This window comes from Rhinolophus sinicus, chromosome 17 (genome assembly GCF_057876585.1).
Source record: "Rhinolophus sinicus isolate RSI-liver-muscle chromosome 17, RSI-T2T, whole genome shotgun sequence".
Lineage (NCBI taxonomy): Eukaryota > Metazoa > Chordata > Mammalia > Chiroptera > Rhinolophidae > Rhinolophus > Rhinolophus sinicus.
In genome coordinates this window covers 146,947,846-146,969,566 of record NC_142517.1, presented here as the reverse complement: position 1 = coordinate 146,969,566, position 21,721 = coordinate 146,947,846, and the positions used below count along the sequence as shown (strand labels likewise).

The following is a 21,721-nucleotide window of genomic DNA, read 5'->3' as shown; positions in this document are numbered from 1 at the left end:
TCAAAAAGCACATACAAGATAAATGTGATAAAATTATATGTGTATAATCTATATAGAGAAAATATTTTGATAATAGTATACAGACTACTAGGGACACGGTTTATCATAATACTGTGCTAATATTACAATCAATTTATGCGTAAAAAGAATTACAAGCAAAATGAGCAACATTAACTCAGAATTCATTAAGTAATACTCATGGCCAATAAGTTCAATCACACTAGTAATAAAAAAGAACAAAAAAAAACCATCAAATGGGAAAAATTAAAAACAATTATAATATCCATTTTTGTCAAGGGTATGAGGAAACGGGAATCTTCATATACAATTGTAAATTGGTACCAATTTCTTAGATAGCAACACTGAATACATGTTAAAAACTAATAGATGTATATTCTTCTTTACTCAGGAATCTTATCTCTAGGAATTTATACAAAATGGTAACATTGGTGCTAAATAAATTAAAACTATGAACTATAAGAGTATTTACCTTATTAAATAGGAAATGATATAATATCCCAGACTAGGAAATAGGTACTAAAAACTTGAGATACATACATTAGCATACAATAAAACTATTAAAACTAATGGTATAGAATTATAATTAAAGCAAGTTATAAAACAGCACATGTAGCATAATAACAATATATCTGAATGCAGACATGGAAAGGTTAATAATCAATATGTTAGTTGAAATTAAGAGTAAAGTGTTTATTTTGCATATTTATATTTCTTTTATTTTTTCAATAATGAGCATGTATGTAATAGCTCTTTCATGGTAAAATAAATAAGTAAATAAATAAATAAATAAATAAAACCAGATATTTTTAAATGAGTTATTAAAAAACAACACAAGGATGAACTAAAGTGTTCAGGAAATACTGAAGAAATATGGCAGCTCCATGCCATGTGAAAGAAGATGGAAATGCTATCCTAAGGCAGTGAAGATGGCATTGTCACACATATGGGAGTCAAGAGTGAGCATCAGTGTAGGGACATTCCAGGACAAAGAGCAGCCTACTTTTCTCAGGAAGAAATGCAAGCATTTTGATACAGCAGTCATTAGAGATTTTTGAGCACAGGTATATCATAAAAATAGTGTTATAAGCAAATTTACTGAGCAGTAGTGCACAATCTGCATATAAACAGAGAGCACAGAGATAACTAAATCCATTCCCGAGACAACTGTTGTGATTTAGAAGTACTATTATGTGGGCTTAAAGAAGAGGAATTGAAGTGAGAGACATTAGGAATGAAGAAAGAAGAGTAGTCCGGTACCCTGCTCCATTGGATCATTTACTGATACCTCTATCTGGAATGCCCTCTTCTTCATCATTTGCTCTGTGTGTTTGGCCCCAAGTACCACCTTCTCAGTGTAGCCGACCCTCCTCTCCCTACACTCCCAAACTCTCTTGCTTTATTTCTTTCCGTAGCACTTATCACTTTCTCACATTCTAGATGAAGCAATTCTTCATTTTGTTGTCTGTTTCCTACATAAGAATACCTGTACCCAGAAGAGAAAAAGGGTGAAGGGAGGCTGAAGTGGGTAAACGGAGATCAAATATAAGGTATAACAGAAGGAAACTAGACTTGGGTTGGGGATCACACAGATTTTGAGTTATAATCTTGTACACCTAAAAAATTACATAATGTTATTAAATAATGTTATCCCAATAAATTTAATTTTAAAAAACTTAAAAAAGAATATACCCATAGGGCAGAAATTTTGTTTTATTAACTAATGTGTCCTCTATGGTCTAGAATAGTGTTTATTCTGTAATAGGTGCTCAATAGATATTTGTGGAATTAACAAAGTAATGATATAAAAAGGGAAAGGGGTGAGGAGAGGTCTGGCATAAAACTGCAATAATTAATAGAGACAAACTTTCCAAATGAGGATGAATTTGAAAGTTAGATGATGTCTTGGTATTTGGATAAGTTGACTATGAATTAAAATAGCAGCATCCCAGTGAGAAAAAAAAAAAATGCCCTTGAAATGAATAGCAACTACAAGACTATAGCAGGTGGGAGGTTTTATAGCTGGAGATAAAAGGAATGGTGGACTTGTGAGTACTTTGTGAACTCATTTTTTAAAAAGGGAGAAGGTAAGTAAGCATCTAGATTCTAAAGGGGAGAAAGCAAGGATAGAGATGCAGGAAACATTTCCGAGAGAGGAGGAGGAAGAAGAGGTAGCGATGCAGGATATAAGGAAAACTTGGAAAATATAAATCAGAAGAGGGAGGGACAATGTGGTGTTTCTGTAGCCCAGAAAGAACCTTGAGAATAAAAGGACAAATAATTAGATTTTGTATTTTGTTTTTTCTGTTTTTTTTGTTGTTGTTGTTTTTGTTTTTTCATGAGGAAAGAACTGAAAATGTATGAGAGCAAGTAAAGTCAATGGGATTTTAGGTACTAGGTATGTACTGAAGCATCAGTAAGCTTGAGTCACAGGTGGTGAGAAACATAACTAGCTATAACAAAGATACTTTTGAAGAAGAATAAAGACATTTACCCCCACAGACATCAGGAAAGAAAAATAGAAGATAACTATGAGGAAAGGATTAATAAAAGTAAAAATAAAAACAGAAATTGAAGTGCTACATTTTTTTTTGATAGAATAGGTGGAGAGATGATATGCCAGGGAAAGGATAGAACAGCTGGGACTGGGGGCATGGAAAGACAGAAAAGGTCTAAAATAGCTCCCATGGGGAGACAGCCTGGGAGTACAGAAAAGACAATTAAAAAGACTGCCAAATAGCAGCAGAGAGCAGATTGAAGTTTGAAAGCATCCAGTTCTAATGAGCCAAATCTGCAATGCTGTTTGCCTCTAGCAGTGCTCTCTCTCCTGGGAGAAGAAGCAAAGAGAGCAAGAGTTAGAGGTAACCTGTGTTTAGGAATCTGCTGGATGAACAAAGAAGTAAAGGTTATTAATGAAGAGGCAAATTTTGTGTTCCTTGTTGGGAGTGAAAATCTCACTCATTTGAAGCAAGGAGGGCAACAATGGCTGAGTCTGATCACTGAGGAGTATTTCCAAGGAGGGCGGGATAGTAATTATTGTGAGTCCTGAGCTGAAAGCTGAAACTTCCAAGGAAATTAGAAAGCTTCTCATTTCTCACCTCCCTTCCCCTGCCAAGCACTCCTGCTGAGACTACAGGAGTAGGAAGAAACAAAACTAAATGAGTTCAGAAGATTCTTATCAGAGAACTGCTGTGAAGTGAACAACGTGTGTGTGTGTGTGTGTGTGTGTGTGTGTGTGTGTGTGTGTGTGAGACAAAGTATTTGTTGGGACAAAGTGGGGATGAGGTGGGTATTACCTTTAATGCATACACACAAAAACGTAGTAACTGTCTAAACTTATATTCATTTCCAAGACATTAGGGTCACTCATTTTTAAATAAACTACACGCTGCCCAGTAGGAAAGAAAGTGTTGTTTTTTGTTTTGTTATATACAGTTTTGAGATTACTAAATTATCACTTTCATATAAACATAGGCTTTGTTTTCTAATCAAATCTTAACACTTAATTGGTGCAATACAATTATCTGCAGTGCAGAGGTGGCCCCTCCACCACTCTGGCTTCTCCTCACCCCACTTTCCACATTGTTCATCTCCTCCAACCACCTCCATGATTTTTTTAAGTTCTTGAAATCAACCATGCTGAATCCCAACTCAGGGGCCCTCATACCAGCTTTCACAGTGCCTGTCATGTTCTCCTTCCAGATGGGTCCAGGAATTCCTTCTTGACAGGTCTCTGCTTAGGTGTCACCTCCTCACAGAGACCATTCTTAATCATCAACCTAATTAAGTAGCCTTGGATGCACTCTTTTTCTCATGACCTTGTTTTGTGTGTTTTTTGCCTACCACATTATTGTCCAATAATAAGTAGCTAATTTTTTTCTTATTTTGTTATCTGCCTCTTCTAACTAAAATACAGCCACCATAAGGAAAGAGATTCTATCTGTTTTGGTCACCACTATAATGCCAGCATTCCAAATACTTCCAAGCAAATAGTATACACTCAAGTACTTGTCTAATACACAAACAAATGATAAAAGCTTAATATTTTAAAATTAAATATGATGAAAAGTTACAATGAATAAACACATATTCACAACGCTGTGTTCCAAAACACATGAGGTAAAAGTAGTATTATTGCTGTCTCAAAATATCCCAGAAGAGCTTTAACTGTCTTATGCTAAGCAATAAATATTATGAGAAAGTAAAATTTACTGTAAATGAAAGGATAGAGAAGGAAGCATCCTTAAAGTTGAATCTAAATAAATTTCAGTAAAATTATAAATGTTCAATTGCACATAAAAATGTTTATGTTATGTTTACCAGGCTCAGGGAGGTCTGGAAATATAGACAGATTTTACAGAGTTTGAACAGTGTGGGATTTAATTAGTAAGAGCAAATACACAAACAAAATGTCAGATAAATTTTTCATGAAATAAATTCTATAAATTGTGAGTAATGTTTTTGCTATTTGTCTTGCTATGTTATATCTAGAAAACAAGCTTAATTAAGAGGTTAAGAGGAAACAGACTTCAATCCTTCTCCATAAAAGGCTATCTGTAAATAACAAATTTGGTCTCCAGTCAAGTTTTCACATTTTCTGTGAAAAGTATGCTCTGCCAGTTCACTGTTTCATTTCTTAAAAGAAACTTTGAGGAAAAGTTGAAATAAAATCTGTAGTCTTTATGAACAATTTAAAATTGCAAAACTAATGACCTTATGTAAACTATTATATACTAACCATTATCCTTTAAAACATGAAGACATAGCAGTTCAGCTACGTAAAAAATACAAAGTTAAACTTCGAAGGAAAGAATTTCCTAAATATTTATGTATTTATACAATGAAAACAACCTTTTTTTTTTTTTTTTAAAAGGTAAAATTTAAAAAAACAACCCACTTCAATATTCCCTTAAGATACCCATGTAGAGGTCAAACATCAAAAGAATGAATAAGGAAACCTCAGAAAAATTCATTTTGAGAGACTTTCTACAAAATACCAGACCTGTACTGTTCAAGTATGTCAAGTTCAAGAATACAAAATAAGGCTGAAGAACTATTCCTTCTTAAAGCTAAGAAAGAAATGAAGGGCATAGTCCTTAAACTGATGTTGAAGTGGGGGTGGGGAGAATAGCTATGATGAAAATTACTAGGACAACTAATGAAATTTGAACATGGACTGAACTAAATGGCAGTAATTGTGTCATTGTTAAACTTCCGTATTTTTTGTTTATATTTGCATTGTGATTTTGTAGGAAAATGTTCTTTTTCTTAAGAAATAAACCCAAACTAGGGATACACAGGAAAAATGAATGGATGGATGGATGGATAGATGGCTAGATAGGTAGGTAACTAGGTAGGTAGGTAGGTAGGTAGGTAGGTAGGTAGGTAGGTAAAGAGAAATAGAGTGATAAATAGAATTAATGAAAGACTTCTACAGCTGTCAACTGAAACAGAAACTTCATTCATGTCACTGATTAGAATAAAATAGGCAATTGGTAAGTTATAAGCAGGTGTGTCAAAGATAGAACCATATGCTATCAGAAATGTATCAATAAAAATTGTTAACATCTGGTATTTAAGTTCTAACAATATATTATTATTTCAACAAATAAGATGAATAAAAATTGAAATTGAAATGTAAAGATTTTTTTTTTGAACTAAAAGCCTTTGTAAATTGATGATATTCTTCATCAGTATGTGGCATTTTAGAAATGAAGTATCTAAAGATGAAGTACCTTGCCCAAGTTTCAAATATGTGATATGTGACAGATGTGGAAAAATTAAAATGCCTTCCTCCCCCTGCTCCTGGGACAGAGCTTTATACCAAGGTGAGAGATCTGTGATTATGTAAAGTCTCCCACCTTTGTATATAGTTTGAATGTTTCTCTGTTACTGCTAATGTTACTTTCAATAACATTACAGTTTACATACAATAATTAGCATTTTAAGATTGTTAAAATAATATTGGTTAAAAAAATGAAAGCTAAAATATTTCTTGCTTTCTCATTACTTGTAGAAAGGATAAAACTCAATTGAGATACACACATACATACACATATATGGATAAGGATATAACTATGTTGATATTATATTATTAGTATCAGACACCTATCAGATTTCAAACCAACTGGGCAATTCTTAGGCCCCAGATAATATACTCTGATTTATATTTTCTTTCAACAACCTTACTCTCCTCAGAGAGTAGCAAATTTTATTTTCGGGGCATACCAATGTTATATTGCATCTTAAAAAAATAGTTAATCCCAAAACAGGAAGAGAAGAAAAAATAATCCTATAAAAAATTTTTGGTCCGGGTTCAGCTGGGGAAATCTACTGACCCATTTTAAAATTAAAGTGCTGCTTTAGCATGCGTGCATGCGTTTCACACACGGGGAATTTTCCACTGAGGTTGTACATCGTAGCCTATCAACAACACCCCGAATCACCATCCCCAAGGCAAAAATGAGCACGCTGAGTTCAGGCTGCTCACTAATTATGCTGAATTTACTTTAACCTTAAATCTTTAAAGAAAAATTATGATTATAGGAAATCCAAGTTTGTAATTAAAACAGAACATTATAATCATTCCCAAGGAGTCATCTCAGTTTCCTTTTCTTTTTTTTTTTCCTTAGTCAGCATTACATCTGCAATCATCACAACTGTGAATTTTCATTTTCAAAGTAGTATCAATTTAACATTACAAACAAATAAAAGTCAAGCCATTACTTTCATTATTGTGATAGTTAACCCAATTCATGACAAGTATTGTGCATATGATATAAAGTCATTATGGAATAAAGAAACTTGATGGCATATCTGTGTTTTTACTCACCAGTTGTTTCCACAATGCCTTCCAGGATGACGACAATCTCGAACTGTTCAGTTTGCATGCTTCGCTGGGATAGGTCATAAAAGGGGCTTTTGGCATCGATCACGTGGCAAATGGTGAGGGGGGAAACAAGAAAAAGTTGGTCTGCCCCTGTACTAAAACCTACATCCAGTTCAAGTTGATCAAGGGGAAGGAACTCACCCTCAGGTGTCTGCCGAGACTAGACAAGTACACAGAAAAAGAGAAGAAAATCACCACTTGTACGGAAATATTCAAGACATCTCAACAATAATTTACGTCATTGCCAACATTCTGCACATCAGTCATCTGCAACAAATTCCAAACAAATCATTACACAGCTATGTTCTGGCAAATGGGCCGAAATCCCACATAGCTCTTGCGGAACATCCATGCATTATTTATAATATATGACTTACTATAATTACCATTCCCTAACTCATGGGATTTGGAGAAATGCCTGGTCCAACAATGGCTGTTTGCACAAACTGTGCAATTGAGTGTACATGTGCTACTGCTTGACATAAATCACTGCATGATAACTCATTGCATACCAGATTTTTTCCCTTCATAAAGCAAATAAGTAGTCACTTCTTTATAGAATGTATTAATGCTGAAAAATGTTGATCATAAATTAAGAAGAGATTTATTACATTATTATGAAGCAAAACATAATGTATTTTTCCAGGACTTTGAAAAGTAACAAATAGACATCAACTAGAATAGAAGAGTGAAGATGTCATCATATTAAATTATGTTATGTACACAACAGCTTACATAAAAATAAAAGGCAGATGTTGTTAGCTAATGGCTTTCAAACTCGTTTTTATTTCTTTCTGTTTTGCAGTCACTTTAGACTGCATTAAAGTTGTTGACTTCTCTGTGTATTTTAAAGCATAGTAAAAATTGTGCTAGACTTAACTTTTAAAAAACAAAGTGCAATTTAAAAATCTATATTGGTTAATCTTATAGTTTACTAAAACTTTCATAAGTTAGTGGCATTCAGTATCAGTATAAAACACTGTAAATTTAATTTACTAAACTATTTGCATGCTAAATTCTGAAAGAAAATTAAACATACCTATTAAAAATTAGCAAACCATGAAAGTAAACTTATTTTTCTTTTCTATTAATTTTCATTTTATTCTCCATGTCCATTACTTGTAAGGATCATGTACAAACAAATATTAAAGTTCAATTTATATGATGATGCTGATAAAATAAGGGCTGTGCTAAAAAGTTACATATAGAAAAATTTAGTTAGGGGGGTTACTATTTGTCAAATGGAGATTGGAAGCATTCAATATATTTTAGCAGACTGCTAAGCAAATTCAATAAAAAAATCTGTAACACTGCTCTGTCCAGTGAAGTGGTAGTTAGAAGAAAGAAACCTCACTCTCAGGGTTCCAAAAAAAAATAAAAATCTGTGCTTTTTTGTTGTTGTTGTTTTTTTGTGTGGTGTGAATGAGTCTGAAAACACTGAGAAAAGTGGTTTAGTAAAATGGCCTCCATGGCAAAACAGAACCAAGGGTTTCAAATTGGTGGCAGATTGTTACGGCACCAATTGCTGCAAAGTGTCTTAACAGCAGCATAGACAATTAGCGAGGGTACTTTGTGATTAATGATACTTAGGAATTTTACTTGTGTGGGAAAAAAGAAAAAAATCCAATGAAAATATTGAGACTTATTATTCTCTACCTTGTGAGTAGTTCATTAGAAGAAGGAGGAACAGGAAGAGGAGGAGGAGGAAGAGGATATGATACCTTATGATCTATGGCAAAATCTAATGGTGCAAAACCCAAAAAACAAACAAATAAAAAAACAGTTCTAACAATCAATGTTAGAGAAAACTAGAAATTTCTATGCCAGTAGAAGTCACCTATTTTTCTAAACCTATTCTCAAATTAACAAAATATGGATAAGACCAGAATCTTTCCAACTACATGGTTGTATAACAAGTAATGATTAATATAACACAGTAAAAGCCAAAACAAAAACAAAAATAAATAAAAACAAAAACCCCATGTCATTGTTCTCTCACATACTAAGAAACAGGTGCTATATAAACACAAGGTGGTATTCTGACGTTTATAATTAATGAGCAGACATTGTGTTGTTTTACTAACTATTCTAAACTGCTTTTTCAGCACTAAATGAAAATGTTCACAAAGATGATTCTTTAAAAACTCAATTCCATGTATTTAAAAATCATTTTCCTTAAAGGAGATACATTTTCACAAAATTAAAATTCATCTTCCTTTTTTACATATTTGTTATTTATGCCTGTGCCTTATTCTAAAAGGCTTTCGAGTAAGCAATTAACTTTTATATTCCCTGATCATTCAACAACCCATGAAAAGAAGTGGCCTAGAAACAGGCAGCCTATCAGGAGAATGCCAACCTAGAATAAGAAGTACTTTATTTTTAGCAAAGCAGTTAATTCATATATTGGTAATTTAGACTTAAATATGCATGGATATTCTCCATTCAAACTCAATACACTTTCTGAATTTAAAAATTTGTTCTACATACTCAAAACTGTACTTATGTCCCCCCAAAAAATGCCTTATGTCCTATCTAAGTCTTGGTAGAAACGAAGTTGACAACTGTACCTATTATAAAACACTATGGGGAAAGTAGTATTTTATTTCTTTGAAAGATGTTTTCTGTGTTTACATATTTTTCAGAGAAGTGAAATTTCCTACATTTTCATTGAAAATTATTTTCCAGTGGATATTATATAACTTAACATTTCTTTAAATGATTCTGAGATACTACATACATCTACAATTTTATCTTTCAGGTTGTCTTCCTTTATGTTAGGCCATCAAATATTTCAACGGGATGTATACTTACCTCCCTGATTTTTGTTTGCTTCTCTCACTCTGTAACAGACTGGGGAGGCTATTGATCACTGTGAGTTAAATAGAAAGCTTTTCCATTTATAAGAGTAAAGATTGTGGTTTTAGTGTGATAGGTGCTTGGAGTACTGGAATTGTTTAAAGTCTGAACTCCTGGCTAGAACAAGGTTATCTCATCAATGCTAAGCCAAATACTTACGATGTTCTAGAAACATCATAAGTTTCTAGAAACATCTGCATATGCTTACCAAATATACTTTTAGAAGCATACACTTCTACTCTAGCCTTACAAAAATTTCTAATCTTTTCTAATTCTGATGCAATTCCAGAGCTGTTCTGGAACAAAGTGGGGTGGGGGAGGTGAGGAAAGACTATGTTCGTTGTAAATCTCTCGACTTGTGTAAGCGGAGTAAGAGAACTTTTGTTCAAGGAATTATAATGCACATGTATATGAAAAGAAAAGACAGAAGAAAAGGAGGAGTTATGTATGTGCATTTATAGAATTAAACCATGATCTATACCTTGAGTATGTAATAAATCAGTAGCATTGATATTCCATCAGTTTCTAATTCTCTTACTTAGTTATCAATTACCATATTTTATCCAGAAATTTTGATAATAGGTAGGAGAAATTTTAGATTAAAAAACAATTTAACTTTTCTTTATTATATTAAGACTTGTGATATAAGAAGAAATCTTTCACTTACAGAGCAATTTGTTGATGGTCCACATTATCTCCTTTAGCTCTGTAAGCCTCCTAATTTCAAAAGGAACACAGAACTGTGATAGTTTTCTAGATAAAAATGTGTAAGTGGATAAGATGGAGATCAACAATAATTCAAAACAACTGCTAAAGATTAAGATTGATACAACAAATTATTTAAATTTCTGAAAAGCTGATAACTAAGGTTGACTTCAATTGATGAAATAATCATTTAGAATCATAAAACTATTGCATGAATAAGAAAGTAGGAAGAGGTAGAAGGGAATTCATGGAACATTGATAATTCTTAAAAATCTGCTACATAATTTGAAAATAGTAGCACCTGAGATGACTTCCATACAACTTTTATTTTCAATTGTGTGGACTTTTGGGAAGGAAATAAAGATCTTTATGCCATTTTACAGACTTGCTGGTTAAATGCATTATAGCCAATTCTGGGAGTTAAGAGAAAAATCAAGAAAATCTAAGATTTAAAGTTTGTTTAAATTTACTGTCCAAAAAATGATTAGATGCTCATGGATTTTTGAAATGATTTTGTACAATTTAGGTTGTGTCAATCATGTCTAAGTTATTCTTCATAATAAAAATATTGCTATTTAAAAGGTATAGAATTTAAAGCTGGTTCCTCATTTTACAGACACATGCGCAAAATTCAAAGAGGCAGCTAATGTCAAATGACTGAACTGAGAGTCCAAAAAGGCCTACAAGATAACTAACTACAATTCTGCCTACAGGTGGGAAAAGATGCAAAAGTCACAGATGCCTGGAAGGGACTATCGGGTCACAAACTTTACAGATAAGTAGCTTTCATATGACAGATAAAAGACTGTTGAGTATTGATCCAAAGACACACACAAAAAAGGGATACACATTTAGCATAAGAAGATCCACATTTGGCCATCCTCTTTTTGGGAGTTTTGTGACCAGTGTCCACTTTCACTCAGCAAGAACACATCGCACCAATGCGATCAACTCTGTATGCTGATTTTCTCCATATTTCTAACCCATAACTCTCTTCTAATTATAACCATTGTGCTCGTTCCTAGTTCTGAGGGAGGCTAGGGGGATTTTGAGTAAAATATTTAGTCACTGACATCTGACTCATGACATTTACCTATATCATATTCTAAGGATTGATCCATGCCCCACCACCTCCCACGTGTCTCTACTAGAGAAGAACACTGAGGGCCAGGGGTCAGGAAAGGGAAGGAAAGAAAAGGAAATGAGGAAAAGTTAGAGAAGGCAAATCATTCTTGCCTACCATGCCACCATGATTTCACCTGTAATTTCACTTCTCTTCCTTAAATATTCTGTGTGTGTGTGTGTGTGTGTGTGTGTGTTTACTGAATGAATGTATGCTGAAGTTAGGAAGAAAATCACATGGAATGAGGTCAGAGTACTATATGGAAGCTAACATTAGGAAATTAGCTAAAAAGCAGGTGCCAGGATAAGGAACAAAAATGCTTTGTGACTCAAAGCAGTTCTAGCAATGGTTTTGGGACTCAGACCAAAATTAAAATCAGGTAGAGGAGGATGAGGACTTATAATTCTATTTGGACCATCTACAATTAAATTGTAACATTTATTTTGACTCCTTAAGCTTGAAATTCCATCAATGCTCAGGTAGAAAATATATGACCCCCATCAAGTCAAATATAAAGATTTTTAACACTAAGTTACTTATTCCATTAAATTATGTTCATTTTTATAAAAAGAAAGTTATTTATGGAATGAAATACAATTTATCATGCAATAAATTATGTGAGGCTTTTATACCATTCAAATGAAAGAACAGCTTTATAATTCCTTGAATCCCTTTCATGGAATTTATAATAACTATGGATAGGATTTGTAACCTTACTCACACATCCCTTTCCTACTCACCAAACACCCTAAAATTGATCAAATGCTTTTTCCTGCTTCTCCTTATCATTTGTCTTTACCTACTGCTGTTTATTTGTGGGTCTTTATATTCTCCCTTATTTCTGTTCACAATGTATTCCCCTGAACACAAGCCACCCTGTACTTTGCAGGAACTATATTAAAAATAAAGAACAAAACAACATATGACTACTATTCAAAAAATAATAAAAATTGTAGATTTTAAAAAGAACACAAGTTCTATACCTACTGGAGATTATTGTACATTTGTCAGAGAAAGCAAAGCTAGACTAAATAAGAAATGTGGTTTTTTTCCTTGTCTGATGTTCAGAAGAACCATTTTTTAATACTAATTTGTGGGTTTAATTATCTCAAGATTAGAATTAAAATGCAAATTGGCCAAGGTCAATTGGTAAAACGAGTAAATCATACAAAAATAAAATCATACAAAGTCAAAAGCACAATTGCATTTAAGTGCAAGGTATGGAAAGCAGACAAACTAATATATGAAAAAGTTCAGGAGTCATGTGGTCTAGGAATCACTGTGGGTAAAGGCTTAACAAAATGTTAGGACATATGAAGAGGATAAAGAGCTTATTGTTGGCAGACAGTTTTTTTTTTTATTGCATCTGGAAGTGATCACATTTATACAACAAAACTAGATAGCATCCAGTTTTGAGTATGCATATAAATGAAGAATTTAAAAAGTGATTTATGTGATGCACAAAAATAATTTATGTGATGCACTAGAAGATGATTGCACACCATGATTTTCCAATAAGTGAAAGTTAAGTGTTGTATAGCTGACCACCTAGGAAAGAAATATGATGACTATTAGCAATGAATAAAAATATAAATAAATAAATTACACTTTCATAAGAAAAAAATATCCTTATCTCTTTCATAAGGATATGGATCAAATAATAGTTTATTTTGTTTACTTTATGTAAATAAGGTTTAACTGGGTGCCTATATATATTACATATGATGGTTTCTGAATAAGTTTGTAAGTTCTTGAATAATGTATCAAAGATTATTTTAATCTTCCCCTAACAAGATGTAAGTCTAGGGCAGTCAACTTTTAGTAGACAGGAGTGCGATTTCCAAATCCTTTATTCTCAACTCTATACTGAGCATTAATGAAATGTTGGACACCTCTCAGCCATTAATCTCAACTCCCTAATCCAGGCATCTTTATTAAAACTTTCAAGAGGATGATATATTAACTTAACATGATCGTTCTTTTCATTAGTTCCTATAGTGTAGGTTAAAAAGAAAAAGAAGACAACTAAAATAAATTGAAAATTCAAATGAAACATCAACATGGAGATGAGAAGAGGAAAAGAGAAAGAATATTCATCTTAAAAGAGCTTTTAATTGCTGCATTTACAATAAACATACATTTTAAAGTAAAGCAAAAATAACTTCAAATTACATATTTTTAATGTTTTTTCATTTAATCTGTTCCTTTTTTTTAATAGAAAAAGGATTGAATGTTCGAAGCATAAAATTGGAAAATCTATATTTAAATATCAAAATAAATGTCAGTATTTGCAAGTTTGGAAGGCAGGAATAGAGTTGAAGTAAAATTTGCTTTCATATAAGTGAATAACAATTAAAAATTAGGCAGAGAAGTTGTAAAATAAATACTTCCATCAAAGCTTAGAGAATTCAAAAGATATATGCATGGAAGATTTCATCATAACAAAGATTAGAAAGCCATATTCATGTCCTTACTGTTTTTCCAAGAACAGAAAGTGCTTTATAGCCATTAAATAGAACTGTTATGTTAATATTGATAGATAAGATTTTATTCAGCAAATAAGAAAACAATAGAAAAATATAAATGAAATTAAACTAGGTAATAGGAACATACATAGACTATAATTACTATGCTTAAATACTATGTTTTTTTGCTTTAAAATTCTATATATTTCTATGTATTAAAGATACATATATCTTAATTTAAAATGCCAAACAGGCTAAAGGAAGAAACTGAATATGTGTAGTAATGTTCAATAAGAAGAATGTGTAAGACTGGTGTCAAAAAATTATTGCTATAAGATTTTGGTATAGCTTCTCTTTAAAAGTATAGTTGGCTGTTTTAGATCACTTCATCTCAGTCTCTAAAAGAAAATGAGAGTAACTTATTAAAAGCAATCTCCCACCTAATTTTGCTGATTCCCTAATCAGCAAAACAGGACTTTTTTTAAATGAAGTCTAAGGAAATGACGAGAACTATGAGAATTCATTGTAATTACCATGGCTGCAGGAAAAATCTACTTCAAATAAACTACAGTAACTGGCTGGATAAAGAGCTGCCATTGATCAACCCTCTTGCTTCGCAAAAAGCAAGAAACAATTTCACCATAATTTTGTTTAAATATAAATTGATGCGACATGTCAATCATTTTAACTTCTAGCACTGACATCTTCCCAACAAATCAAAAGCAAAGAGTTGTATAGGAATATTATACATATTATTTTAATTAGATGGGTTTTTTTTTTATCACCTTGTGTTAATATAGCACCTTGCTCCATATTTGCTAACCCTGTAAATGTTTTATTTTTTTTAAGGACACTCCTTACGGTATATATGGTACATGGTCTTATTTATAAAAATAATTCTCAGTGTTTCGAACCACTGGAGACTAAGTGCTTCAGCTTCATGTACCTTTGTTAAAAAAAAAAGGTATGTAGATTAATTCTAATTATTTCTGGCTTTGTTAAAATAAAATTTAATAATATCTAAAATATGTTACCTTGAAAAGATATTTGTTTTAATAAATGGCTGTATATTTGAAAAACTAGAGAACAACATTTAAAATTACCGTTAAAGTGTAATTTTAAATTTCCAATAGACCAATCAATATGGTAAACTACTCTTCAATAAGAATCTCAAAGTGACATATCAACATTGATTCCTTGACAGACTTTTGCACTGTATTAATAAAGTGTTTCGATCTTCCCAGCAGGCCTAACCTATAAAGAGAGATTATGTATCTTTTTCTGTTGATAGAAAAAGCCACATACAACAAAAAATACCACTGAAATAAACATGTCTACAATACAACTGCTTAACCTGATCAAAACAACTCATGTAGTTCAAATAGGGAAATAACACAACATGCTAAGTTACATAAAAAGCTATCTGCAGCTCATTGAAGTTAATTACATAAAAAAATGATCTGCTCAAATTATTTATTTATAGTTACCATATGAATATGCACATCAGAACAAGGTTGAAAATTTCCCACTATGCTATACAAAATTCAGTTTATTTACTGTCTATAGGTTAGTAAATGTGCATATGATGTGGAGTGAAAGGACAACTGAACTGCTTTAATTCTAACACTTTACTGAACAATACGGTCAAGGGTAATTAGGGTAAAATCTTATAAATGAATAATGAAAATAACACAAAAGTCAAACTTTTTAAAAGCACACTGGTTCACTTTTAGCTACAACATAAGCTGAGGCTGTATAAAACAATATACAGTTGTAGAGTGGAAACTGAAATTTCAAAGGCAAAATCTCAACATATATTTATCAGATTTTCATTAATTGCTAAATTCTGAAAATGGCTATGGTTCTTTATTCAATCTCAGACAAATTTTTAAGATTTTATTTGAGGTCATCTTTTTCAATTTATGGACATTTGAAAACTACCTGAGGCAAAACCCTCAAAAAAATGAATTATAAATAACACAGAGAGAGAACTGGGCTTTTATCCAGCATTCCCAGACTCTAACTGAGTGAGTGATTAGGGTGGGCTTCTCTTCTTGATTCTAGTGGTGCCCTCTAACGACTAGATGAACCTTGTTTTAATAACCACTCTATGTGCAATTTGGTTTAGCATTTACACTGCTGATGGCAGGGAGCAATCTTCTTTAATGGATGCTGAAAAGCTTCAAGTGAAATCTGTAATTGACAAAGGCTTCATAGAAACAGGCAATTGAGAGTAAAATTAACTAGAGGCTCTGCAGGAAAAGCACTCAAGCTTTCATAGAATGCTTCTCTAGGAAAATATTTAGTAAAAATAAAAATTTAAAGAACCAGGTGTTATGTTGCTTCTTCCAGTGCATTAACCGTTTCTCCTGTCTGTGTGCTTGTTAAAAAAGTGACCACAGGTAGAGTTAATGCTATTGTGACTGGAGGAATAATCCACCTGCTGATATTATTGGGAGGGGTGGGGGGAGAAATTTTTAAAAAAGGAAAGAAAGCCCTAAGTGAAAATTGAGGCAAGTTCAACACCTATTTCTTAAAAATAAAAACTGTTCAGTTTCAGTACCGCCAATTGAATGAAGTAGTGTATTGATGACAGAGCAAAAGAGCTCCAAAGAGCAAAAGAGCAAGGGTAAGGTGGGGAAAAGGCAACTCATTTACCTCGGGGCTCCAGGAGCCAACACCACTCCATAAGTGTCACTAATTCAGAAAGTGATACCAGCACATCCGAATGCTGGATATAAATAAGAACGTGAGAGTGAGTAGAAAAGAAAAACAACAACAAACAAAACAGAACTGCCAGCTGTGCTCTCTTTGCCCAAGCCCCCCGTCTCGCCTCCTCAAAAGAAGTTCACCTGTGGCGAGAAGTAAGACTAAAGGGGTGGGGTGGTTCTCAGGTGAGTTGATTCCCGAGTTTGAGGGTTGGTGGTGCCAGGTGGGGAAGGGGGCGGGTAGCACTTACTTTGAGCAGCTTGCATCGGATCTGCGCCGAGACCATGTGGCTATTGCGCAGGTTGCCCACCCGAAACATGAGCGTGAATTTTCCGTCCCTCATGGAAATCACCGCGTGCTCACTAAACATAAGGGTCTCCGCGCGCTTCTTGGGCTGGGACATTTTAATGAACATGCAGCCGATGAGGAAGGCGTCCACGATGGAGCCGAGTATGGACTGGAACAGGAAGAGGATTATGCCCTCGGGGCACTTGTCGGTAATGTAGCGGTAACCGTAGCCGATGGTGGCCTCGGTCTCGATGAAGAAGAGGAAGGCAGATGGGAAATTATAGACATTGGCCACGCACGGCGTGTAGTTGCCGACGTGGGCTTTGTTCAGGTCGCCCCGAGTGTAGGCGATCACCCACCACATGGACGCCATGAAGAGCCAGGCCACGGTGTAGGTGAGGATGAAGATGAAGAGATTCCAGCGCCACTTGAGGTCCACCAGGGTGGTGAAGAGGTCCGAGAGGTAGCGGCTCGTCTCGCTGCCCAGGTTGCCGTGCTGTACATTGCACCGGCCGTTCTTGTCCACGAATCGCTGCCGCTTCTTCTTGGGCACAAGCTGCTGCTGTGGGCCCTGGCCCGGCCCCTGGGGCTGCAAGCCCGAGCTGCTGGACGAGGTGGTCACTACCTGGTAATCTTCCCCAAATTTCCTTCGGAGTGCAGACATAATACGGAGGGGAGAGCCAGATTCAAACACGAAGCGAAGGCACAGGAGCCGAGCGCTGCAAACCAGCACCAATAAGGAGGTGGGGGCGGGGGAGAAAAGGGGGACAAAAGCGAGTGCGCCTGGGCTGAGGGGGCGCACCCGACAGGTAGCGACTGTCTCTGCCCCCTGTAGTCGCCTCTCCCACCCTGGGACGGTGGCTTTCCTCCCACGCTGAGTCTAAAACCAAAAAAAAGTGTTCTCCCGCACTCAAGGCAAGAGGGATGCAAGGACAGGAGGAACCCAAGCGCAATTTTGCCTCCAAGGTTTTCGAGGCTTCTCTTTTCTTACCCCCCCACAGGCATCCCGAGCCACCTCTTGCCTCCCCCCACCCCTCCTGACTATCCTGCACCACTCCCAAACTGACTCTTTTTAAAATAATTAGTTGACAAGCGAGTCCTACCCCACCTGCCAACTCGCCAGGCTGTCCAAACTGCGCTACCTGCTTGGACCAGACCCTCCCCCCTCCCCGCCGCTCCCCAATCACCCGCCCCACGGGACCGTTCCTGGCTTCCCCCCAGCGCTCCTGCCTCCTATCTTTTGGACAAAATCCCGCCCAAAAGCATGTCCGCTGGACACTGGAGCAACACCCCCTACCCACGCCCTCCTGGCTCAGAGTCTCCTGCTCCGGACTCCAGAGACGTGTCCGCCTGGCGTCCGCTGGCCGCCGAGTTTCCGTGGGCGCCACCAGGGCCCTCGGGTGGACCCTGAAGGGCCCCCAATCCGCCCCCGCGCGCAGCAGAGACGCAGTGGTGTACGAAACCAGAGCACTCACCCAGAGGGAGAGGGCAGGAGGCAGCGCAGCAGGCGGCAGCGGCAGCCTGGCCTCGCACTCTGCGCTCAGGGCTGCTTTCCTCGCCCCCACTTTTCCTGATGTACCACGATGGGCGCCAATGCTGGTCCCCCAAGCTCCGCACCTTCCAGAAGGCACTCTGCCCAGACCAGAAGGATCCTGTCCACCAGGCACAGACTGACTTAGGCGCAGGACTTGGGGGTTCTTGGCACTGTGCTTTCCTAGCAGGCGACAGTGGCACTGCTGTCAAGGGTTCGAGCCTCTGGCTGTTGACCAGACTTTTAGGTTAAATACTAGCGCCGGTCCAGCTTTTCCTCTGCTCACAGTGCTTTCCTTTGCCTCCTCCTTCCTCAGTCCCGCTGCACCCTGTCCGCACCTAGGTGGCTCCAGCGGAAGAAGCGAGGCGTGAGCGGGAGCGACGGGAGAGTGGCATATGTGCTGGTGTGTGTGATCAGCTGCAGAGCCGCGCTAGCCCCGCCTGTCCCTGCTTTCCTCCGCTGCTCTACCAGCCTGAATTGCACCTCCGCGCCTCAGTTGAGCCCGCAGTGTTTAGCATCTCAGGGGAAAGGTAGACCCTCCAATGAGGAGCGACTCTAAATCTGCTCCCAAATGCCAGCCAGCACTCCTTCACCCACCTGCATCAGGCAGAAAGCCCCCTGCAAGCAGCAAATGCTGCTCTCTGAGAGAAGTACAGTATGTCTCTATGACTAGAGCTCTCATTCAAACGGATGCCTGGATTTGGGGATGCATCATAAACAGAGATCCCAACTGCCTCTGAGATAAGCATGTTCAGAACTCCAAGTTGCAAGTAGCAGAGGGGGTCTTAGGATGGGAACAGAAAGGAGACACCTACAAGAAAACTCCCAATCCACCCTGAAAATGATCCTACGAAAAAGGCTCAGAATGTCCAATTAATGTGTGGCTCTAACTGACGGAAGAAGGGTGGATTTTAATGGCCCAGGCCTGGCGGTTAACTTAATGGAGGGGCAAAGGGCAGAAATAGCTAATATAGTGCTCATGTGTAAGTGCCAGCTTATTTACCACATTTCATTGTTTTAAAATACCATAGTATCTTATGGCCTATTCATTCCATTCAGTCCATTCAGTACAGATACATAAAACTGATTTTGTTGGAAACTCATCAAATCATGAAATCATTAAAGTAAAGAGTTGCTATTAAGACTCCCAAGTAAAGGAAAATAAGTTCAGAATCACTCTACCAGTTCTTTGCCTATAGGTACTCCCTCTACCTCTATATCTCGGTGCAGCGAATGTGTCACCTTGTCAGCCATCATCAGAGGACTCTTACACTGCCATTTGGTTAAAACAGCTATCTGGGGTTACAGACTCTTCTTCTGCAGACTGTCTAATAAGAGGTTAATAGCTCTCTGTTATTCTTTAGAATTGCATAAGAAGGGAAAGTGACACTGTGGGAAGTGGAAATCATAAGACCTGATTTGAGTCGTGGCCCTTCCATTTACAAACTGAGTGACTTTGAGCAAGTAGCTCAGCATCTTTGAGCCCCAATTTTCTCATCCAGAAAATTGAGAGTTTCAACATATCCCCGAAGTTGATATGGAAAAAGACAATGAAGGTGGTTTTGTTAACTACTTTTGCTGCCAGGGATGTTATCTACTGGACTGTAAATGTGCAACAAAGCCAAAAAGAAACTAGAAATGAGTTTTTTGGAGTTGGCCCCGTGCTGTGTACTAACACATGTATTGTCCTGTCATCTCTGACTTCCCTCCCCCTAACTCACTATGCCCTTGCCAGTCTGGCTTCCTTCAAGTCCTGAAACCTACAGAACCATAATCCCTTTCCTTGCATCTTTGAGTTATCTGTTCCCTCTTTCTGGAATATTCTTGCCCTGCTGCTCCATATTGCTGGCTCCTTCAATCATTCAGCTCTCAACCTGAAGCATCCTCCTAGGGAGTTCTTCATTGGTCTCCCAGGAATTCCCTACCGCATCAGCTTGGTTCATTTTCTTCATAGCACTTTTTTGTTTTTTCCTTAGCTGCTATTGCCTTCATTTGTTTGTTGTCTCTCCATCACAGTCTTGGGATGCAAGCTCTACAAGAGCAAGGATCTTGTCTCTTGTTCACTACTATGCCCCCGACACCTAGAGCACTAGTTGTCATATATTAGGTCCACAATAAATATTTGTTGGACTAAGAACACGTACCAGCCTACATCACTAGGAACCCCACATACATTGAAACTCTCTCTCCGTAATGCAGAATGAGAAGTCATCACTAAATCAGGTCACTTGCATGATTTAATATAAAAGAACATGTAAATTTTAAAAAAATAATACTCCCCGTGATTGTTAGCTGTAGAATTAATATTCAGTCAGGTGCCCAATTCTTTTGATTGTACCACTGCCGTATCTGTCATATGATTTCTCTTCTCCCTTTAAAAAAACTATTAGCTTCCTTCAAATCCCCATTTCATTTTAGGCCCAAAGTGAAATGATTTTCTTGTCTTCAGTCTTTTATTTCTTCAAACTGTCCTAGGTAGTATTACTAGATCCATCTCCTTAGAATCATATAATGGGATGGAAACCAAAGAGTTCTCTGATTATTTCATTTGATTATTTCATTCCCAAGCTTTTAAACATTTCCACTTTTTAAAATATGTATGAAAAACCTTTGCCATTTTTCAACAACCAAATCTATCAACCACCAAATTTATACTCCAAGAGACATAGTCTAATCTAATCCTCTCATTTAACAAATAAGCAAATTGAGGCTAGAAAGAGAGAATACCTTACTTAATATTGCAGAGTTGATAAGTGGAAACTTTGAGATTTGAACTCAGAACAATGTACCCCCAGAACGCTGGTGCTCCGCCATCCCTTACCAGGTGCCTAGAAGAGAGTCTAGGGTTCCCAACCATAGCCAGGGTCTCCCCCACCCCCCCCCCACCCCATGCCATGCTTCTCATATAGGTTGAGATCTCAGGTCCTTCAAAACAGGCATAACCTATATTTCCAAAATTATCTCTTACCTTCCCTTTAACGTGGACTTTACTCCAGCCAACTTGGACTGTCACTGATTCCCCAGACATGTGCTACATTAACTTCATTTGCTCAACTGTTTTCCTGTCACTTCAGTATCCTTTTTCTATCCCTGCAAAGTCCAAATCACTGTCACTAGTGTATAAGGGAAGGGAA

The 21,721-nt window shown here is 36.5% G+C and overlaps 1 protein-coding gene across 1 annotated transcript in view; it reads right to left on the bottom strand.

Moving 5' to 3' along the window:
* The window catches only part of KCNJ3 (potassium inwardly rectifying channel subfamily J member 3), a 156,430-nt gene extending 138,384 nt beyond the window's left edge, over positions 1-18,046 (bottom strand). The window contains exons 1-2 of the mRNA XM_074336521.2: positions 17,019-18,046; positions 6,851-7,067 (exon numbers count right to left, since the gene is read on the bottom strand). Of these exons, the coding sequence (XP_074192622.1) occupies positions 6,851-7,067; positions 17,019-17,720 (919 nt within the window). The 5' untranslated portion in view covers positions 17,721-18,046. The remainder of the gene's footprint in view (positions 1-6,850; positions 7,068-17,018) is intronic.
* Positions 18,047-21,721: the final 3,675 nt, after the last annotated feature.